The 17,655-nt window shown below is 33.9% G+C and overlaps 1 protein-coding gene across 2 annotated transcripts in view; it reads right to left on the bottom strand.

Annotated features, from left to right (window-relative positions):
* The window catches only part of LOC150095609 (nuclear pore membrane glycoprotein 210-like), a 254,158-nt gene that overhangs the window by 165,217 nt on the left and 71,286 nt on the right, over positions 1–17,655 (bottom strand). For both annotated transcript variants that reach the window (XM_090410173.1, XM_090410174.1), the window contains exons 7-9: positions 14,727–14,855; positions 9,327–9,389; positions 849–955 (exon numbers count right to left, since the gene is read on the bottom strand). In XM_090410173.1, the coding sequence (XP_090266299.1) occupies positions 849–955; positions 9,327–9,389; positions 14,727–14,855 (299 nt within the window). The remainder of the gene's footprint in view (positions 1–848; positions 956–9,326; positions 9,390–14,726; positions 14,856–17,655) is intronic.

Below are 17,655 nucleotides of genomic sequence, written 5' to 3'. Positions count from 1 at the left end.
CCTTGTACTGCTCTTTTGCTATGCAGCAAGTAAAAAGAGGAATGACTATTGAAGGATAAATTTAAAATTCTCTTATGCTATGATTAGATCCGATACTCACGAACATCACGTCCCCTCCATTACATGCTGGCTCAGGTAATTTTCTCTCAGCTTCTGTATAAATTCCATTTCCTTCTCTGCCTGTGACCATTCCTCCTCCTCCTCCCAATCTATGTCTCCATAGTTGAAATCCCCCTTAATAATTACTCAATCTGTACTCGTCATGCTAATTTGCCAGTGCATGTCATATACATTCTCTCTTATATCCCCTGGATTAAAGCAGCAACCAACTACATTATGTATTATATGGCCTCTATCTCACACCAGATAGCAGCATATCAACTGTCCTCTGCATCCCTGTCCTCCTGATGTATGTCTATTTTTCGTTTCAATTCCTCTGCTTTATATTATCCTGTATTATTCTGCATAGTTATACTGGCAATAAAAAACAAATGTATTTTAAAAACTTTAAGATATATGTTCTTCATGACAGATCACAAAAGATCTGCCATAACTAATTAATTAACATGTTTTCAATTAGTATAGCATTATCGCAGGATACATTAATCATGTAAAGCAAGGGATACCTGTAGTTTAATATTCTAGTTCAACTAAGTTAACTAGAATAAAAGCTTACATAAATGACATGATAAATCAAACTAAGTAATATAAATTAATCAGTCCTGTTTTTCAGCTGCCAGATTATCAATATGCAAATATAATATTCCAATAAGTCTGAAAACTACTAACACAGAATAATAAATCCATGAACATAAAGTTGAAATACAAACGTTACTTGAACAACTTACATCTGTGATATGAATCTGGTTATGTCTGTCATCATATAACTTGACACTAATAGCATAATTAGAAAGTTCCTTTAGAGCCCAATTTTCTCCAGGTTCAATGTGAAGAACTGAAAGAAGTAATTTAGAATTAATTATTTTCTTCAATTTTTTGTTGATTATTCTTACATTAAGAATTCATAAGGACCAAAGGAATAGTTTGCAAAAAATTGCAAAGATGGGTAACTTAAATTAAAATATTCAATTGATGTAATCTTTTTGCCTTAGTATCGAAGGTGTATTCAGTAAACTGAATAATGCAGGGGTCTTCAACACATGGCCCGTGGAGCTCTTTGCCGTGGCCTGCTAGCCATTTTGAAAAAATAACTGCTTAACATTAAAACGTGACTAAATTAACATTAAAACGTGAATCATTTCCATGAATCCCGTGGGTCACTAAGCTACACTGCAGCATTTAGAATTGTAAGATGCTTTCCAGATTCACAAGGAACTGTGCATTTGATACTTTACATAAAATCCTATAAAAATAAATATTAAATAGACATGCTTCTTCAGCCATCTACCAGCACCAAGCAGCACTTAAGTAATAGTACTGACGTCACAGATAGATGGCTGAAGCAGTAGTTGGTTTGAGTGTGCTGTCTAGTGCCTTCCAGATACATCTCGAAGGTTCTCGATACTTCGTTATTTTCATATAAATACAAGAGGATCTCATCCACAGTCAGTCAGTCGTGAACAGTGTAATATTCGTGTATAAGCGCATGCAGGTTTGTCATGTGAGCCATAGCCTATTGTGGTTTTATATTGCCAGACTTTTTTCATTAGTGTGAGACATATTCAGTGGATAATAACTGTTATACAGCCATTTTGGATCATTTTTTGGGTTCACTTTCATCACTATGGCATCTACGAGTAAAAAGCGTAAATCAAGTGATTCTTGTTGGGTTTTTAATGAAAAGTGGACCAATTTGTACTTTTTTGTGCCGATCGATGATAAGTCAGTGTGTTTAATTTGTTGTAAGTCAGTGTCAGTATCAAAAGAATACAATATAAAACGACACTATGACAGACAAAGCATGCGTCCAATTTTGATCACCTTCAAGGGCAGCTTCGTGTGGAAAAAAAGTGAACTGTCTCCAAATTGATTTAAAATGCCAGCAGGGTACGTTTAAAAGGCAGAGGGAAGAGAGTGAAGTGTGCATCAAAGTAAGTTATATAATAGCTGAAAAACATGCTAAAAAATCAAAAGCCATCTTGGATGGTGAGTTTGTGAAAGAGTGTCTCATCAGAATATCCCTGCTGGGGATATTCTGCAAAATAATAAGTTTAAATAATGAATGCTGTTTAAAAAACCAAGTTTCTTTGGAGTAATTGTAGCGCGACGTGTCAAAGAACTTGCCAATGACATTGAAGGAACTTTAAAAAAACGGTCGTCGGAATTTATGTCATATTCACTTACTTTAGATGAGAGCACAGATGTGAAGGGTACAGCACAACTGGCTATCTTTGTCCGTGGCATTGATCAACAATTCACTATGACAGAAGAACTGTTAGCACTCGTACCTATGAAGGGAATGACGAAAGACACCGATATTCTTGAAGCCGCTGTTCTGACCTCAGCTTAACCAACCTTGAGGGTGTGGTAACTGATGGTGCACCTGCTATGGTGAGAAAGAACAAAGGGTTTGTTGTGCTGCTACAGAAAGAACTAGAAAGAAAAGATTTTGTCCATTACCACTGTTTAATCCACCAGGAGAATTTGTGCGTGAAAACTATTGGATTTGAGAATGTCATAAATTTGTTGCGACTGTCGTCAACATTATTAGGACAAGAGGATTGATTCATCGTCAATTCCAAGAGTTTTTGACCCAAGAGTGCAAAGCAGATCACATCGATGTGGTTTATTATAGTGATGTGCGTTAGTTGAGCAGAGGGAAGGTTGTTAAAAGAGTCTTTGACTTAAGGAGCGAAATACAGCAGTTCATGCAAACCAAGGGAAAGCTGATTGCAGAATCAATGATCTGAAGTGGATGACAGACTTTGCCTTTGTGACCGACATCTCGTTGAATATGAATGACCTAAATACGCGGCTAAAATCCAAAGATCAACTGGTGCACACTTTGTTTGATCACATCAAAGCTTTTGTGGCCCGGCTCAAACTTTGGGAGGCACAACTTGCAAAAAAAGACAACTAATTTTCAGCATCTCGCTGAGTCCAACTGTTCGTCTCTTGATGAATATGCTACAAAATTAGCCGTGTTGCGAAGCGAGTTCGAAGAGGATTTAGTCATTTTTGTAACCAACAGTCTTCTTTAGATTTATTTTCAATGCCATTCAGTGTCAATGCTGCCGAAATGCCATGCTCAAATTGTTTTGGAATTCAAACAGCACAAATTGAGCTGTTTAAATTCCAAAACAACTCTTCTTTGAGAGAAAATTTATTCAATGTGCCCTTGCTTACATTTTACAAAGACTACATTTCTGCAGATGCATTCCCTAATCTTTGCTGGCATGCTTTGAAGATGTGCGCTTTGTTAAGAAGCACATACTTATGTGAGCAGTTCTCCAGAATGAAGCATGTGAAGTCCAAGACAAGAACTCAAATTACAGACCAACATCTCGAGAATACTCTGCACATAGCGACTTCCAACACTGATGGCAAAGTTGACAAGCTGGTCAAGGAAAAACATTGCCAAGTTTCCCATTGACATTGTAAAAAATGAATGTTTTCTTCATTAAATTATCTTTTTTCAAGTATTGATTGTATTTACTTATCATGAATACGACTCCTACCTATGCTCTTAAAGCTGAGCTTGTTTATTTTTATAGGATTTTATGTAAAGTATCAAATGCACAGCATTCTTTGTGAATCTGGAAAGCATCTTACAATTCTAAATACCGCAGTATAGTTTAGTGGCCCGCAGGTTTCACTGAAATATTTAATGTGGCCCGCACTGTCTGAAAGGTTGAAGACCCCTGGAATAATGGCACAATGAAACACAACAGAAGAATTTTAAAAAAGTACCACCACAGATAAGGCAACAAGGGTCAATAAAATTCTTATTAAAAAAAAATCTCACACATACATATAAATTATTAGAAGATTGATATAATATTTCCCATAGGGGAGATAAATGAAGGCCATCAGATCTGTTCACGTTAGGATAATGAAATGGTTTTGCAATTTCCTTATTAAGGAAATCCCTAGGAATAGGGTTTTCCATAAAGAATCTGCTATTGTGTAGGGGTTTTGTTTTCTTTCGCAGGCTATCGCTGCTGGGCACAGGACTCTGTGACCAGTAGAGATAGCCTGTTCAGGTTTATGATACTTGATATATGTTCATCACAGATCACAAAAGATCTGCCGTGACCAAAATACTATAAGCTACAAGGAATCTTGACTCTGGGAAAGCTCAGTAGATGAAGATTCCTCTGCCGCTTAGATGAAGAAAGGACAGTGGAAATTGTCAGGACAGGACAATATTTAGATATTATGAATATACTGCAAGTTCTGAGGCCTCTTAACACCAGTATATAGGATATAAGAATATACTGGTGTTAAGAGGCCTCAGAACTTGCAGTATATTCATAATATCTGAATATTGTCCTGTCAATTTCCACCATCCAAAAATATTTCCACCTTCCTTTCTTCATTTAAGTACAAGCTTCCTCTACTCAGCTTTAAAAAAACCCACCTCTTGTGGCTTCTCATTTCAGCCAATCTGGCATTTTCTTCTATGGTCTGTCACATGAATATAAATTCTATATCAAGTATCATGAACCTGAGCAATCTAGCTTAGTTGAACTAAGTCTCTATGGAATGTCTTTATAAGAAAAGTTATCCTAATTTCAACAGATCTGAACATCCTATGGGAGATTTCTTCCTATCATGGATTTTAGGACAAGTGGCTTGTTCCTATGTCATGCTATCACTTTCTTGGTCTTCCAAATTCTTCCTTTTACATTTATTTATTAAATTAATGTATTAAATTTACTATAAAACAGTATTAACTATTTTATAGTATTTACGGATTTTATAGTATTATACATATAGTATTCTTGACAGTCTGCTATTGTCAATAAGATTTAGATGTTCTAACCATTTCTGTTTATATTTACTTATATAATAGTTAATTGGTTTTATATTTGGGGATTGTAAAATTTCTTTATTTGTTTTATAGTCCCACTTGGTATATCCAGCTGTTTTTCTGAGAAATTTCATTTCATCTGTTTGAATCCGTTATAGACAGAAAGTTATATAGTCTGATGTTGGTGTGTTTTGGTAGCATAGATTGGCTTAAATATATTATTTATTATGGCATTTACTTTAACAAAACTTGATATTTTAATGCCTATATCATTTTTATCTTCATATGATAAGTCACATCCCAGTATTTGAAAGTATTTACTTGTTCTAATATTTTATTATCTATCACTATTTTACTTCTTATTGGGTTTTCTCCTTTGAAAGCCATTATTTTTGTCTTTACTTTTGATATAGCTAATACAATGTGATCAACCGCAAATAATAGTGTACCGATCTTTATTTGCGGGTTTATTTGTATACCAAATAGATTATGCTCTTTCCAGATTGTTATAATTTTATATATATATTATTTACTGTATATATTTCTTGAATAGACTGTAAGAACTGGTTTGGTATATTTAGAGTGGTGTCTTGCATAGGCTCCATTCACTCTAAAAATATTAATCAAAAAGTGAAGAGAATTTCAAAAAGAAACACACACGACTTTCATTGAATATGAAAAAAGCCTTTGATAAAATTAATAAGCAAAAGATATTTAAACAAAGGCATTTTCATATTCAATGAAGGTCATGTGTGTCTTTCTTTTTGAAATTCTCTTCACTTTTTGATTAATATTTTTAGAGTGAATGGAGTCTATGCAAGACTGGCCTTTTCAGAATCCATTCTGTTCTAGTAGTTTGTCCTCGACAATACTGTTTATTTTCTCTTTTAATATTCCTGCATATATTTTGCACTCTGCATTTAGCAGACTAATCCCCTCCCCCTACAGTTATTGCAAGTCATCTTTATTTCCATTTTTATAAACTGGGATAGCGTTTTTCCAAGAGTAGGAAGTTTTTCCAGAAATCCAGACCATGTTAAAGAATATCTATCTATCTATCTATCTATATACACACACACACACACACACACACACACACATACACTTTTTGAATACCCTGAGGATGTCAATGAAGTACAGTTATACCCCGACTTACGCGAATCCGGAGTTACGCGGTTTCTTATATGTACGTATTCCCGTCCCGCTTCACGCCTAACCACTAGTCATATCTTTCAGCCGCCGGCCACATTCGCAAGTATCGCACATGCTATGAACAAGCACTGACGTGTTTCACACGGTCTCCATTCATGCACGATTTTTATAGTCTACAAACCTTGCGATTGTTTAATATTATGTTCTTGATAAAAATTTTATCACATAAAAAATAATAATGTCATCCAAAAGAAGCAAGTCTGATTCTTCTACTGCTAGCAAGAAAAGAAAAACATTGACTTTGGAAACAAAACTCAACATTATTAAGGATTTTGAAGGTGGAATGAAAATTTGTAAGCTAGTAAAGAAGTTCGATCTACAGGAATCCACAGTAATCATAAAAGAAAGGTTTACAGATTTTGGAGGACATAGATTCTAACGAGGAACGAATTGTAGCCACAAGGCAAGGAATAAAAAAATCATTAGCTTCATATGAAGAAATTTTGCGTGATAATAAAAAGACATTATCCCGTCAGATGAATCTATTAGATTTTATGAAACCATCGACATCGAAATAACTTTCTTTTTTTATGTACGAAAAACTACAATTATGATTATATTTCTTAAAAAATATAGGTGTTTTTGTAAACCTTTGATCCCAATTGCATGTTTGTATATATAAATTACAAGCAAAATTATATCCCGAGTTACGTGAATTCGACTTACGTGCTTTTTGTTGGTCCCACCTACTGCGTAACTTTGGGGTTTTACTGTACTGAAGAAACTAGTGCGAATCTCCCCATTTTTGACCCTCTGACTAAGTCTCTCAATCCCATTCTATCAGATGTAGTCTCTATCACACTTAAGTGCTAACAACCAATCTAAACTTTTAGACTTCCTTTCTTTAAATGTTGATTTCAACCAGTCAAGTTGACAGTGAAGTCATTTTCATGCACAACACTGAGTAGCTTTCCTTTTCAAGCTACCCAGATCAAGCAGATAGAGATGCTGAGACATTTGCTATCACCAACAATCACCAATGAGATCAACTGGTATAGACAAAGCCCTTTGGTCGAAAAGACCTGGGTTTGATTCCTGTCCATGATGGGAGGAACTTTATCTAGTCTCTTTCGACTAAAGGTGAGTTAACCAGTCTCATACAGAGATAGGTTTTCGCCCATAAACTTAGGTTTTTCATCCCTCAGAACAGATTGGGGCCCCCTGTGCAGTATTAGTCCCCAGTGTTGTATTATGGATAAATTTGTGAGCTTCCAATATGAAGATGCCACCTAAGATGATGAATAATCTTACATAAATTGGCCACATGCCTACTAGAATACTAGATAACCCTCCTAACCTCCCCCCCTGCAAACACTATAGATTTCTTTTCTCAGTAGTAATCCTTCTAAGTATACTGTGGATGTTGTTTATCCTCTAGTAATTCAGAAAGCAACCTACTAAAGGACTGCATAGGTGAAGTCCTTTTCATCCATGTGCTGTTTTGCATTATAAGAAAGCCAAATGGGATGATCTTCATGATGCCTCATTTCCTTGTTTGTAATGGTTTTTTTAATGTTCTGATCCAAACATTTGCACTAAACATATCACAGAAGTGATTCTTATTGGTGGAAATATTTATCCTTCATTCTGCTCAAAATTCTCATCACTTGCCTAACCATCATTCTACAGGTAGAAATATACCAAAGCTGTACAAAAGTAGAACTGAACATATCAAAGTTAGGCCTTTAATGAGCTGATGAAGTGCAATATATAGCCTCTTCCAAATAAGTCAACTCAACATTCCTGTGGTTTGACTTTGTTGGAAGATTGGTGTTGCTGTCCTAAAAGCAAACTTGCCCTAGATGAGGAAATGCCAACTAGTGAAACATCACCACCCTGCTTATTGGAGGAATGAGATGGCTTAATGCCATGTTTTATTTCTGGAGTAGGGTCTTCAGCTGCCATCTCCCTTATGCTGGTCATCCTTCTTGCCTATGCTTTGTTTGTAATGTTCATGTTCTTGCTAAACACCTTTTTTTTTTATACCCTCCACAAAACTTTCTTTTTTCTTTACATACCTGTTTAAAAATGCTATGAAATTTTTTTTTACAGTTCGAAATTTAAAACATTACAAAAGTTCAAGTATAAAAATCATGTAACACCCAAAGAACATGCTTGGTAACTTCCTGAAGAAGGAAGTTACTAAGCATGTGAAAATTCTCCACATACAGTCAAGTTAAGAGTGCATGATCACTCTCCTCAATAAGCAAAATGATACCTTGGCTATAGACAAATTCTCTGATATTATCACCAAAATCAATCCTCTCAAATGAGCATATTAGTTTATTAGAAATATTTTACAGCAAGTGAGTTTATAATAGTATTTGCTATATAATGAGAGGTACAAAACAGTGAAAGCCAAAAGTATATATTGTAGTTTTTGAATGCAAGATTTGAAGCAGGAGATTTTCCATCAACAAAGCCATGACTAAAGAGATACATTGGCACACAGCATAGAAATTATATCATATGCAAAACCCACAAATATAATTTTGGAATAAAACTGGACATATGTATGGTGATAGTTCATAATTTTTGAAGTCACCAGATCTGTGCAGGGATAGTATAAAAGAAGTTTTTCTATAGTGAAGGAAAAAATTCCTGATGAAAAACTTATTAAAAATAATTGAATACCATTGGAATCAGTATTCTTCAAGAGAATTATTTTTGTTAACAATCTCATCATCACCATCAAATTGCTGTTAAGCTAAAAACACTAGGATAGTGTTGCATGATAAAAAAATATCAAGTTGACATTATTACTAGTTCTCTTTACCTAATACCAGGCAATAACTATCAACAATTTACCTCAAAATTAATTTGTCAGATCTTGCATTTCAGTCTTCAGTCACATCATTATCGTAACAAGAAGCCTTCCATTCCTCTCACACACAATTACTCTTAAATTACATAGCAGTTGAAGAGTAATTGCAATGTAAATAAACTACGTATCTCAAACAGAATGGTGGGTTACCTTTTTTGTTAAAAATTCCATAATCAAGACAGATAAAATGCTGCACAGAAATACATATCTTGCTTACCTCAGTTTTTTAAAATGGGATAAGCAATATAGATATAAAGAAAGTTTTCAATAAAGAAACAACCTTTTTTTTTTTTTTTTTTTTTTTACATTTCAAAATTTAAAACATTACAAAAGTTCAAGTATAAAAATAATACATACCAATATAGCTTGGCTGTACAACATGAACTTCACAAGAATGTAATAACTCAAATCCATTATTTTCTACACATATGTTAAGAAATAAACACTGAATTGCCAAAAAATATATAAACAGCTCGCAATCTTATGTGATATTTAAAAGAACATAAATTAAATTATGGCTCTAATGCATCTACAGTCCATAGATTTATTAAGATAAGGCAATGTGCTACAATCAACTCTCACCACAAAAGTTCCCTCCAAAACCTTATGACAACATTATTTTCGAGGAAATTCTATATAGTAAACTCTACACTTAACAAACTTCCTTTATCCCTATGATTTTGCTGTAGTAAAAGTCGATCGTATACTCTTGCAATCTTACCAACATTTTTGCTATTATAATGAACTTCTTAAGGATGAAAAATAAATTCTAGAGTATAAATAAAAATTAAATACTAACTTAACTATCTACAAAATATAGAAAAAACAAGTGATAATATGCTACAAACATACTGTTCAATTTCAATGACAGTCAAAGTAGCTGAGCAGTCAACACATAATCCTGTATTTGATTTAAGATAATATGACAAATTACCTTAAATGGCATGTTCTTCGTTTCACAAAGTCATGAAATTAAATACAAAATGTAGTTCTGGCAAAAATATTCAAGAATATCAAAAAAAATTTTTTTTTTGATATAATAATCAAAAATACTAGTAGTATTTTCTATGTGCTCCAGAGTAACGCATCACTTGCTCTGCTCTGGTTACAGTGACCAGTTTCAGAGACTCAGTTTCAAGCATTTTATATTGTTCTCCCAGTAGTAAAATGATTTAACAAATATAGTAATTCAATACATATAACTACTGCCCTGAAAAAATGCATAGCTTATTTAAGTTCTGTCTAAAAGTGTGCGGCCCGTGATGCTACCACTCATCATATATTGGCCCTCGTATAGAATGAAGTTGGCCACGGCTGATCTACATCAATGCCATCCACTACCCACCACCACCACTAGTATTCTCACAGACAATCACAAACATTCACACCCATGGCAGGATGTTTGTGATTCGAACCCGCAGCCTTTTAGCTGGAGAGTGGATACACTAACCGCTCGGAAAAACCAGGCCGGCAAATTACCATTAAATTATGGTAAAATGAATTACAACTTAATGATAACTTGTTTATATTCAAAGTTAATCTGCTTCAATAGTGATTTCAGCAGAGAGTTATACATAACATAATATTCATGAAGAAATGATATAACATATAGAAATGCTTGGGGAAAATTTGAAAAAAAGAAAAAAGTTAATAATAATGTTAAGTACCTGCTAGATTTTTGTTCAAGACACGAATAGCTTATTTAAGTTCTGTCTAAAAGTGTGTGGCCTGTGACGCTACCACTCATCATATATTGGCCCTCGTATAGAATGAAGTTGGCCATGCCTGATCTACATCAATGCCATCCACTGCCCACCACCACCACCACTAGTATTCTCACAGACAATCACAAACATTCACACCCATGGCAGGATGTTTGTGATTCGAACCCGCAACCTTTTGGCTGGAGAGTGAATACACTAACCGCTCGGAAAAACCAGGCCGGCGAATTACCATTAAATTATGGTAAAATGAATTACAACTTAATGATAACTTGTTTATATTCAAAGTTAATCTGCTTCAATAGTGATTTCAGCAGAGAGTTATACATAACATAATATTCATGAAGAAATGATATAATATATAGAAATGCTTGGGGAAAATTTGGAAAAAAGAGAAAAGTTAATAATAATGTTAAGTACTTGCTAGATTTTTGTTCAAGACACGAACTAGTCATCATTAACACCATGTTGCAACTTAAAAATGTGCACACAACCACATTTGGAGAGAAGAAATAAGAAATGTTTCATTGACTATATATATTATTGTTCATAGCAATATTTTCACAATGGTTCAGCACACAAATTGTAAGATATCTGTACTCTACTTTGCATTGAACAGCATGGGATTACTAAGGGAAGGTCATGTTTTAGCAACTTGCTTACATTCTATAATAATGTTACCATTGAGCTAGACAAAGGGAATGGATACACTACAATACTTTTGGATTTTGCTAAGGCTTTTGACGGAATACAGTATGGAAGACTATTGCATAAATTGGAGAATATGGGATTGGATTATAAACTATCAGCACATGGATAAGATGGTGGTGGACTGACAGAATATCAAAAAGTGGTATATTGGGGATTTGAACCTGCAAGATTTAAGGTAACCAGTGGTATACCACAAGGATCAGTCTTTGGTCTACTGTTATTCAATCTGTACATTAATGACATTGGGAAGGATTCAACAACTGACATAGAGCTTGTTGCTGATGATGCAAAGATAGGTAAGGTTAATCAGGAATGCGGCTGATATGCAGTACTTGCAGAATGATTTGAATAGGCTGGAATTGTGAGCATGGAAAAACAGATGTCACTTCAATGTTAATAAATGTAAAGCAGTGCACCTCAGCATGATTAGATATCCAATGTCATATTATATTGGTGGGATTATGCTAGAAGAAACTGTCAGGCTAGGGATCTTAAGAGTTTTAGCAGACAGGAAGTTGAAGTTCAAGGGTCATATAGCAAAAATTGTAAATGCAACTCAGAGAATAATTGCAACAATGAACTGAACCTTGACATGTAAAGATAAGGAAATCATTTTGCCTCTTTACAAGACCTTGATAAGAACTCACTTGGACTATTGCATGTAAGTCTGGTTTCCATGGCAATTCTTATTCTTATACAGTGGATAGAGTGCAAAGGAGGGTGTCAAAAATGATATCATGATTGTGGAATACTGATTACAGACTGAATATGACAGACTGGGAATTTGATTGAGGATGTAAACACTAGTAAACTGGAGAAAAGGGGAGGGAGGTGAAATGATTGAAACTTAAAAACTTCTGAAAGGGTTATACAGAATTTCAGTTGATGGGATTTTTCATTTTATAGAAGATGGGGAAAGGAAAAGAGGGCATCCTTGGATGCTCAGAATGAATAATACCTGTTCTGTTAACTTTATTATTATTATTATTAAGAGAAACCTCCAGGAGTCAGAGACTCATTGAGGAAGGTCACATAGTACATGCAACACTTATCATATTTGTTCTTGAATTCATTCACGAACAAATATGATAGTTAGTGTGTGTACTATGTGGCCTCCTTTGATGAGTCTCTGACTACTAGAGCTTAATAATAATAATAAATACTTTTTTATACTTATATATGTGAAATATATGAATTGTGCATTGATTTTACTTTGGTATACTCTTGGTGTAGCTTCCACTTATCATCATCGTCATTGTAAGTGCCCAATGTCTGTTGGTGTCTGATGCTTGTTTCACCATTCTTTTGCTATTTCTCTCTCTGTAGATTGCCAAGTGACTCGAATCCTGCAAACTCTTTCCACACTACTATTTCTCATCATCTGCCTACTCTTGGCAGCCTTGGCTGTCCTCTTCTATTTATACCGTCCATTGTACCAAGCATCAAAGTTTGATCTTTCTACTTTTATCCATTCTACGTATATGTCCAAAAAACTTTAGTTTCCTTTGAATTATTTTCTGCATTAGGTTCTCTTTGCAGTTTATTATGTGATACAGTTCTTCATTATTACCTTTTGCACCCATCCAATTTGTAGAATCTTTCTATAACATGTTCTTTCGAAAGCCAGTATTCATCTCACAGAGTCTTTGATCATTAGCCATGTCTCACAACCACAGAGAGCATGCTTGTGAATATGCATCTTTCTAGCAGTCTTAACTTTATGGAAAGACTCACTGATTTACTTTTCTACATCTTGTCCATTGCCTGCAGGTTTACTTTGGCTTTTGTTTTCTGAGATCTTATCTCTTTTTTTTTTTTCAGTCTAAATCATGTGTCACATTGCTCCCTAGGTATGCAAAGTTCATAAGATCTTCCAGCTCTTGTCCACCTTTGTTTGCTTTTTTAAACTCTTCTCTCTGAATATCACTGTTTTGCTTTATTGATGTTCATCATAAACTCATAACTCTTTCTTCACTTAACTTCAGCACTGTTCTTTCTATTGTAGTTCCTCTTCATCTTCTTCAGTAATGACTATGTCATCTACAAATCATAAATTGTTTACTCTTGTACCTTGAATTGAAAGTCCCCTTATATTATCCTTTATGACATTCACTGTTCTTTCCAAAAGCTTGGGGATATGGGGTCTCCTTGTTTCATGCTTCTTGTTGTCCAGAACCATCTTCCTATTTCCTCACAGTTTCACAGCAGTCTCATTGAGAGACACATTAGGTTCCTGTCCACTCCATTAGGCTCGAGTATTGCTCATATCACTTTCTGATCTGTACTGTCGAATGTTTTCTGAAAGTCAACAGAACAGGTATAAACACATTTGTTTTACATAGAGCCTTCTCCCACAGATGACACCTGAATAATGGTTGTAACTGGCGTGAGTAGTGACACTTCCCATAACATTTTTGGGAAGGATAGTTATACCAGTTTCAATGATTGTTGAGTAGTAACCCTTCCCATAACGTGTTTGCATTATGGGATGCTAAAGAAACTAATACGAAGTCAACAGCCTCTATATACAAGCAGACCAGTGATGAAGATACTTCACACTTATGATTAGGTATAAGATTAAGACAAATATAATTTCTTTACAAGTATGATATACAAAGTACTTTTCTGTATTAATATTCAACAGCCCTTAATCACACTTAACTAATGCTGTTAGAAAATCATTTTGCCATTCCATAATATACACATACTAAAGCAGTGTACTAAATTAAATAATCAGGTGATTAAAATGAACTAAATAGTTGATGGAAACTGAACTTAAATAGTTGCAAGTGATATGAACTAGATCATATAGTTCATAGGCACTGCATTAGATATCATTAGATATCTAATGCAGTGCCTTAAATAAATACTCACAAATGATTTAAATTAATTAATGTAATTTTTTTCTTTGCAGTTAAAATGCAAGTGAAAATATACTGAACTTATTAATAAAAGCTTTCAACTTAGATGAATATTTTTCTGTGACAAAAAGCAACTCAATATCAAGTTTTGGTTACTTAACATGTTTACCTGTTCTTATGAGATACAGTAATACCCGGCTTTTCTGATATTCATTTTAAGTGTTCTCATAAAAAAAATAAAATAAATAAATAAATATCAAAAATAAACTCTTGCTATGATTGCAATCCCTCAAAGCTGAACAAAGAAGTACTCTTGAAGTGCTTTTAAAAATTTTTGAAAACTCAGAACCAGAAGTACATTTTTAGATTTACCTTGATTTCTCTATATAGTTATCCTCCATTTTGGCAAGTTTTAACTTCTAAATAAATAAATTTTGTTTTGTTAAGAACAAAGCAAAGGATACTCTTCTCCTTGAGTAACAAAGATGTATGACCCAGTTTAACAGCTGTAACACTGCCAGATTTTGTGTCAATATTTGCAATTTCTGGGTTTTGAACTTCCAGATAATACAGTTCGGATGGCAGGGATAGTTCTGAAATAAATGAATAAAATAAGAAATGCTTCTCAGAAATAAAATTGATCTCCCTCTTCCTATTCCAAGTTTCAGAAATGGCAATTTTTACATAACACATATATCAAGTGATTAAAAATGTACAAAAAAAAAAAAAAAGCAAATTCCATAAATGAAATAGTTTCCAAAGATGTTCTTTAATATTATAAAGAATGAAGAATGTACATATACATCTTTCTCCTAATGGAAGAAAACAGACATCTGTAGAATAATAAAGTAAATTACTACCAATATTTCATCTTTCACAAAGGCATCTTCTAGACAACAATCCAAAAGTAAACAAAGTGCAAGTGCAAACAGGCATTAAAAAGGAAAATAGCAATCAAAATAATATGTATCCTTAAATTCATAGTTTATTATAGTTGGTGATCTTAGCTACTACTGGGCTGAAGATTACATGATGAACATCTTTTAAATTTTGGAAGAGTGAGATAGATAAACATATTTGTTCAAGTTTGGATAATGCTTTAGGGAATAATGAAAATTCAAGGAAGGGGGTATTTTTATATTGTTATAATGGAATAGAAATGAAAGCAGTGCTTTCCTATACACCTCCTCGAAGTGCATTTTTATTTCTCATATCAGATCTCATATTTTGGTCTTCTATGGCACTTCTTACTGTATCAATCCACCCAAGTGTTTGTCTGGGTCTTTTTCCTGTCATCCTGTCAAAAAAAAAAAAAAAACCTTGTTTCACAAACCTTTCTCTCTCTCTCTTCCCCATTCTGTTAAAGCGACCATACTATATTAGATTAGTTATGCTCACATATTCGTGAATTCAAAAAAATCTCAAGTTTCTTCCTAATATCTTTATTTTTAACGTGGTTTTGCCATTGAAGCAATCATTTCACATTCTTTATTTTTCTTACAATTTGCATATCTTCAGGCATAATCTTTTATCAAATGTTTATTTCTAGCATTGAGCTCTCAAATCCATAAATTAAAACTGATTTGAAACACAATCTTGAATATAGTTATTTGGCCAATTTCTCTCTTATTCCATACCAGATTTGCTTATTCTGTTGTCTATTTCATATTAAATTTGCCATCTTTCAAAAAACTGTGTCTAAACAGATGAAATATTTTACTTCTAGATGCTCTCCATTGAAGATATCATTGATGTTTTCAAAGTTCTGTCTATTTTAGTTAGAGAATCCAAAAAACTTGTACTGCCTTTGTTCAAAAGTATAATATCCTCTGGATAGAGTAAAAAGCAAAATGAATATCTCAAAATTTGATATCAGCCTAGGGCCACCTTCCTTCATAATGTAATGAATAACAGTGTAGATAATGTGCACCCTTGTCTCTCACTTGATTTAACATTAAACCATCTTCCTGTACCTCCTTCAATTCTAACTAACTCAAATACAAACTATACACTGCTCGACATAATGTCCCATTTACATATAATAGCATTTTGAACAGCTTTTCCCAACCTGCAAAGCTTATTACAGATCAGTACAAAGCTTAATACAGATTAGTACAAAGCTTAGTACAATTCTTGTTATATGCTTAAAGTGAAGTTTATCTTCCACAATTTTTCTTAGCCTTTTCTTGAGTATGCTTATATAGATCTTAACTGAAATACGCAGTAAGGAAATCTCACATTGTTTTATTTCCTTTTTTTTTTTACAGTGAGTACTGTGACAGCTCTACTCCAATTATGTAGAATTTACCTTTCTGACCATGACTTCTGGATTATGAGGAGCAGTACCTGTAAAACTTTTATACCTCCATATTTGAGCATTTCTTGTCAAATATCATCTACTCCAGCTGTCTTTCCACTTGAGGTTTTTTAAAGCCTTTGCTACCTCTAATACTGATATGTACTCCTGATTGCATTTCTCTCTAATCTTTTCCTCCATTGTTCTATCACTTCTTGTTTAATTTAGTAATCTTTCAAACTAATTACTCAGGATATCTAGAATACAGTTTACAGGTAGCATTGTTCGTCTTTGATTCCTTTTATAGTACTCTTTCCTCTAGCTAAGTTTTTTCAATAGCCTCCGGAGCCTTCTGCCATTTCTTTCTTTCTCAGCTGTGAATATATGGGTCGAGTCTTCTATATAAGAATCTTCTCCATTTACTCTGTCTCTTGCTAACTCGGTCATCGTTCTGTAGTTGGGTAATTGTGATCTATCCCTTAGCAACCGGAACCATGTTCTTCTTGGCCTCCCTTTTGGTCTATTTCCTTTTAACTGTTCATTCAGCATAACGTTCAGTATTCTAGAGGAAAGCCTTCTTTGAAGATGTCCAAACCATCTGAGCTACTGTTTATTGATCTCATTCATGATGTCATCTCTGCAGTTTAAGTCATTTCTAATTTGTACATATGTTTTATGTTCTGTCCAGTTAGTATCATTTATTTTCTTTAGGCATATCATTTTGAAAGCGCAAATTTTCTGGATTTCTTTCTGGTTTAGTTTCCATGCTTCTGCTCCATACGTGGCTGTGGGGATTATGATAGTTATGTAAAGTTTTCATTTGAGGCCTGTTGTTATGTTGCTGTTGTTCCATATCTTATTCATTTTGTTTGAATGCTTTGGTGTCTTTATAGTAGTTTTTGATGAATGAAAAGATTTCTGAGCCTATTCTTGTATCTTTGATGATTTGAATCAGTTGAATCAAAGGCCTGTTTGACGTCTATAAAGCAGCAGTACATAGGTATAGTGTGTTCCCAGTATTTTTCACCTATGTTATTAACTGACTAAAACCTGCTTGGTCCTTTCTTATGATTTCTTCCTTTATGTTTTGGATTCTG

The sequence above is a fragment of the Typopeltis vanoorti genome, chromosome 20 (genome assembly GCF_054136105.1).
Source record: "Typopeltis vanoorti isolate ZY-2024b chromosome 20, IOZ_Tvanoo_1.0, whole genome shotgun sequence".
NCBI classification, from domain to species: Eukaryota; Metazoa; Arthropoda; class Arachnida; order Uropygi; family Thelyphonidae; genus Typopeltis; species Typopeltis vanoorti.
This window is presented reverse-complemented; position numbering and strand designations above follow the sequence as displayed.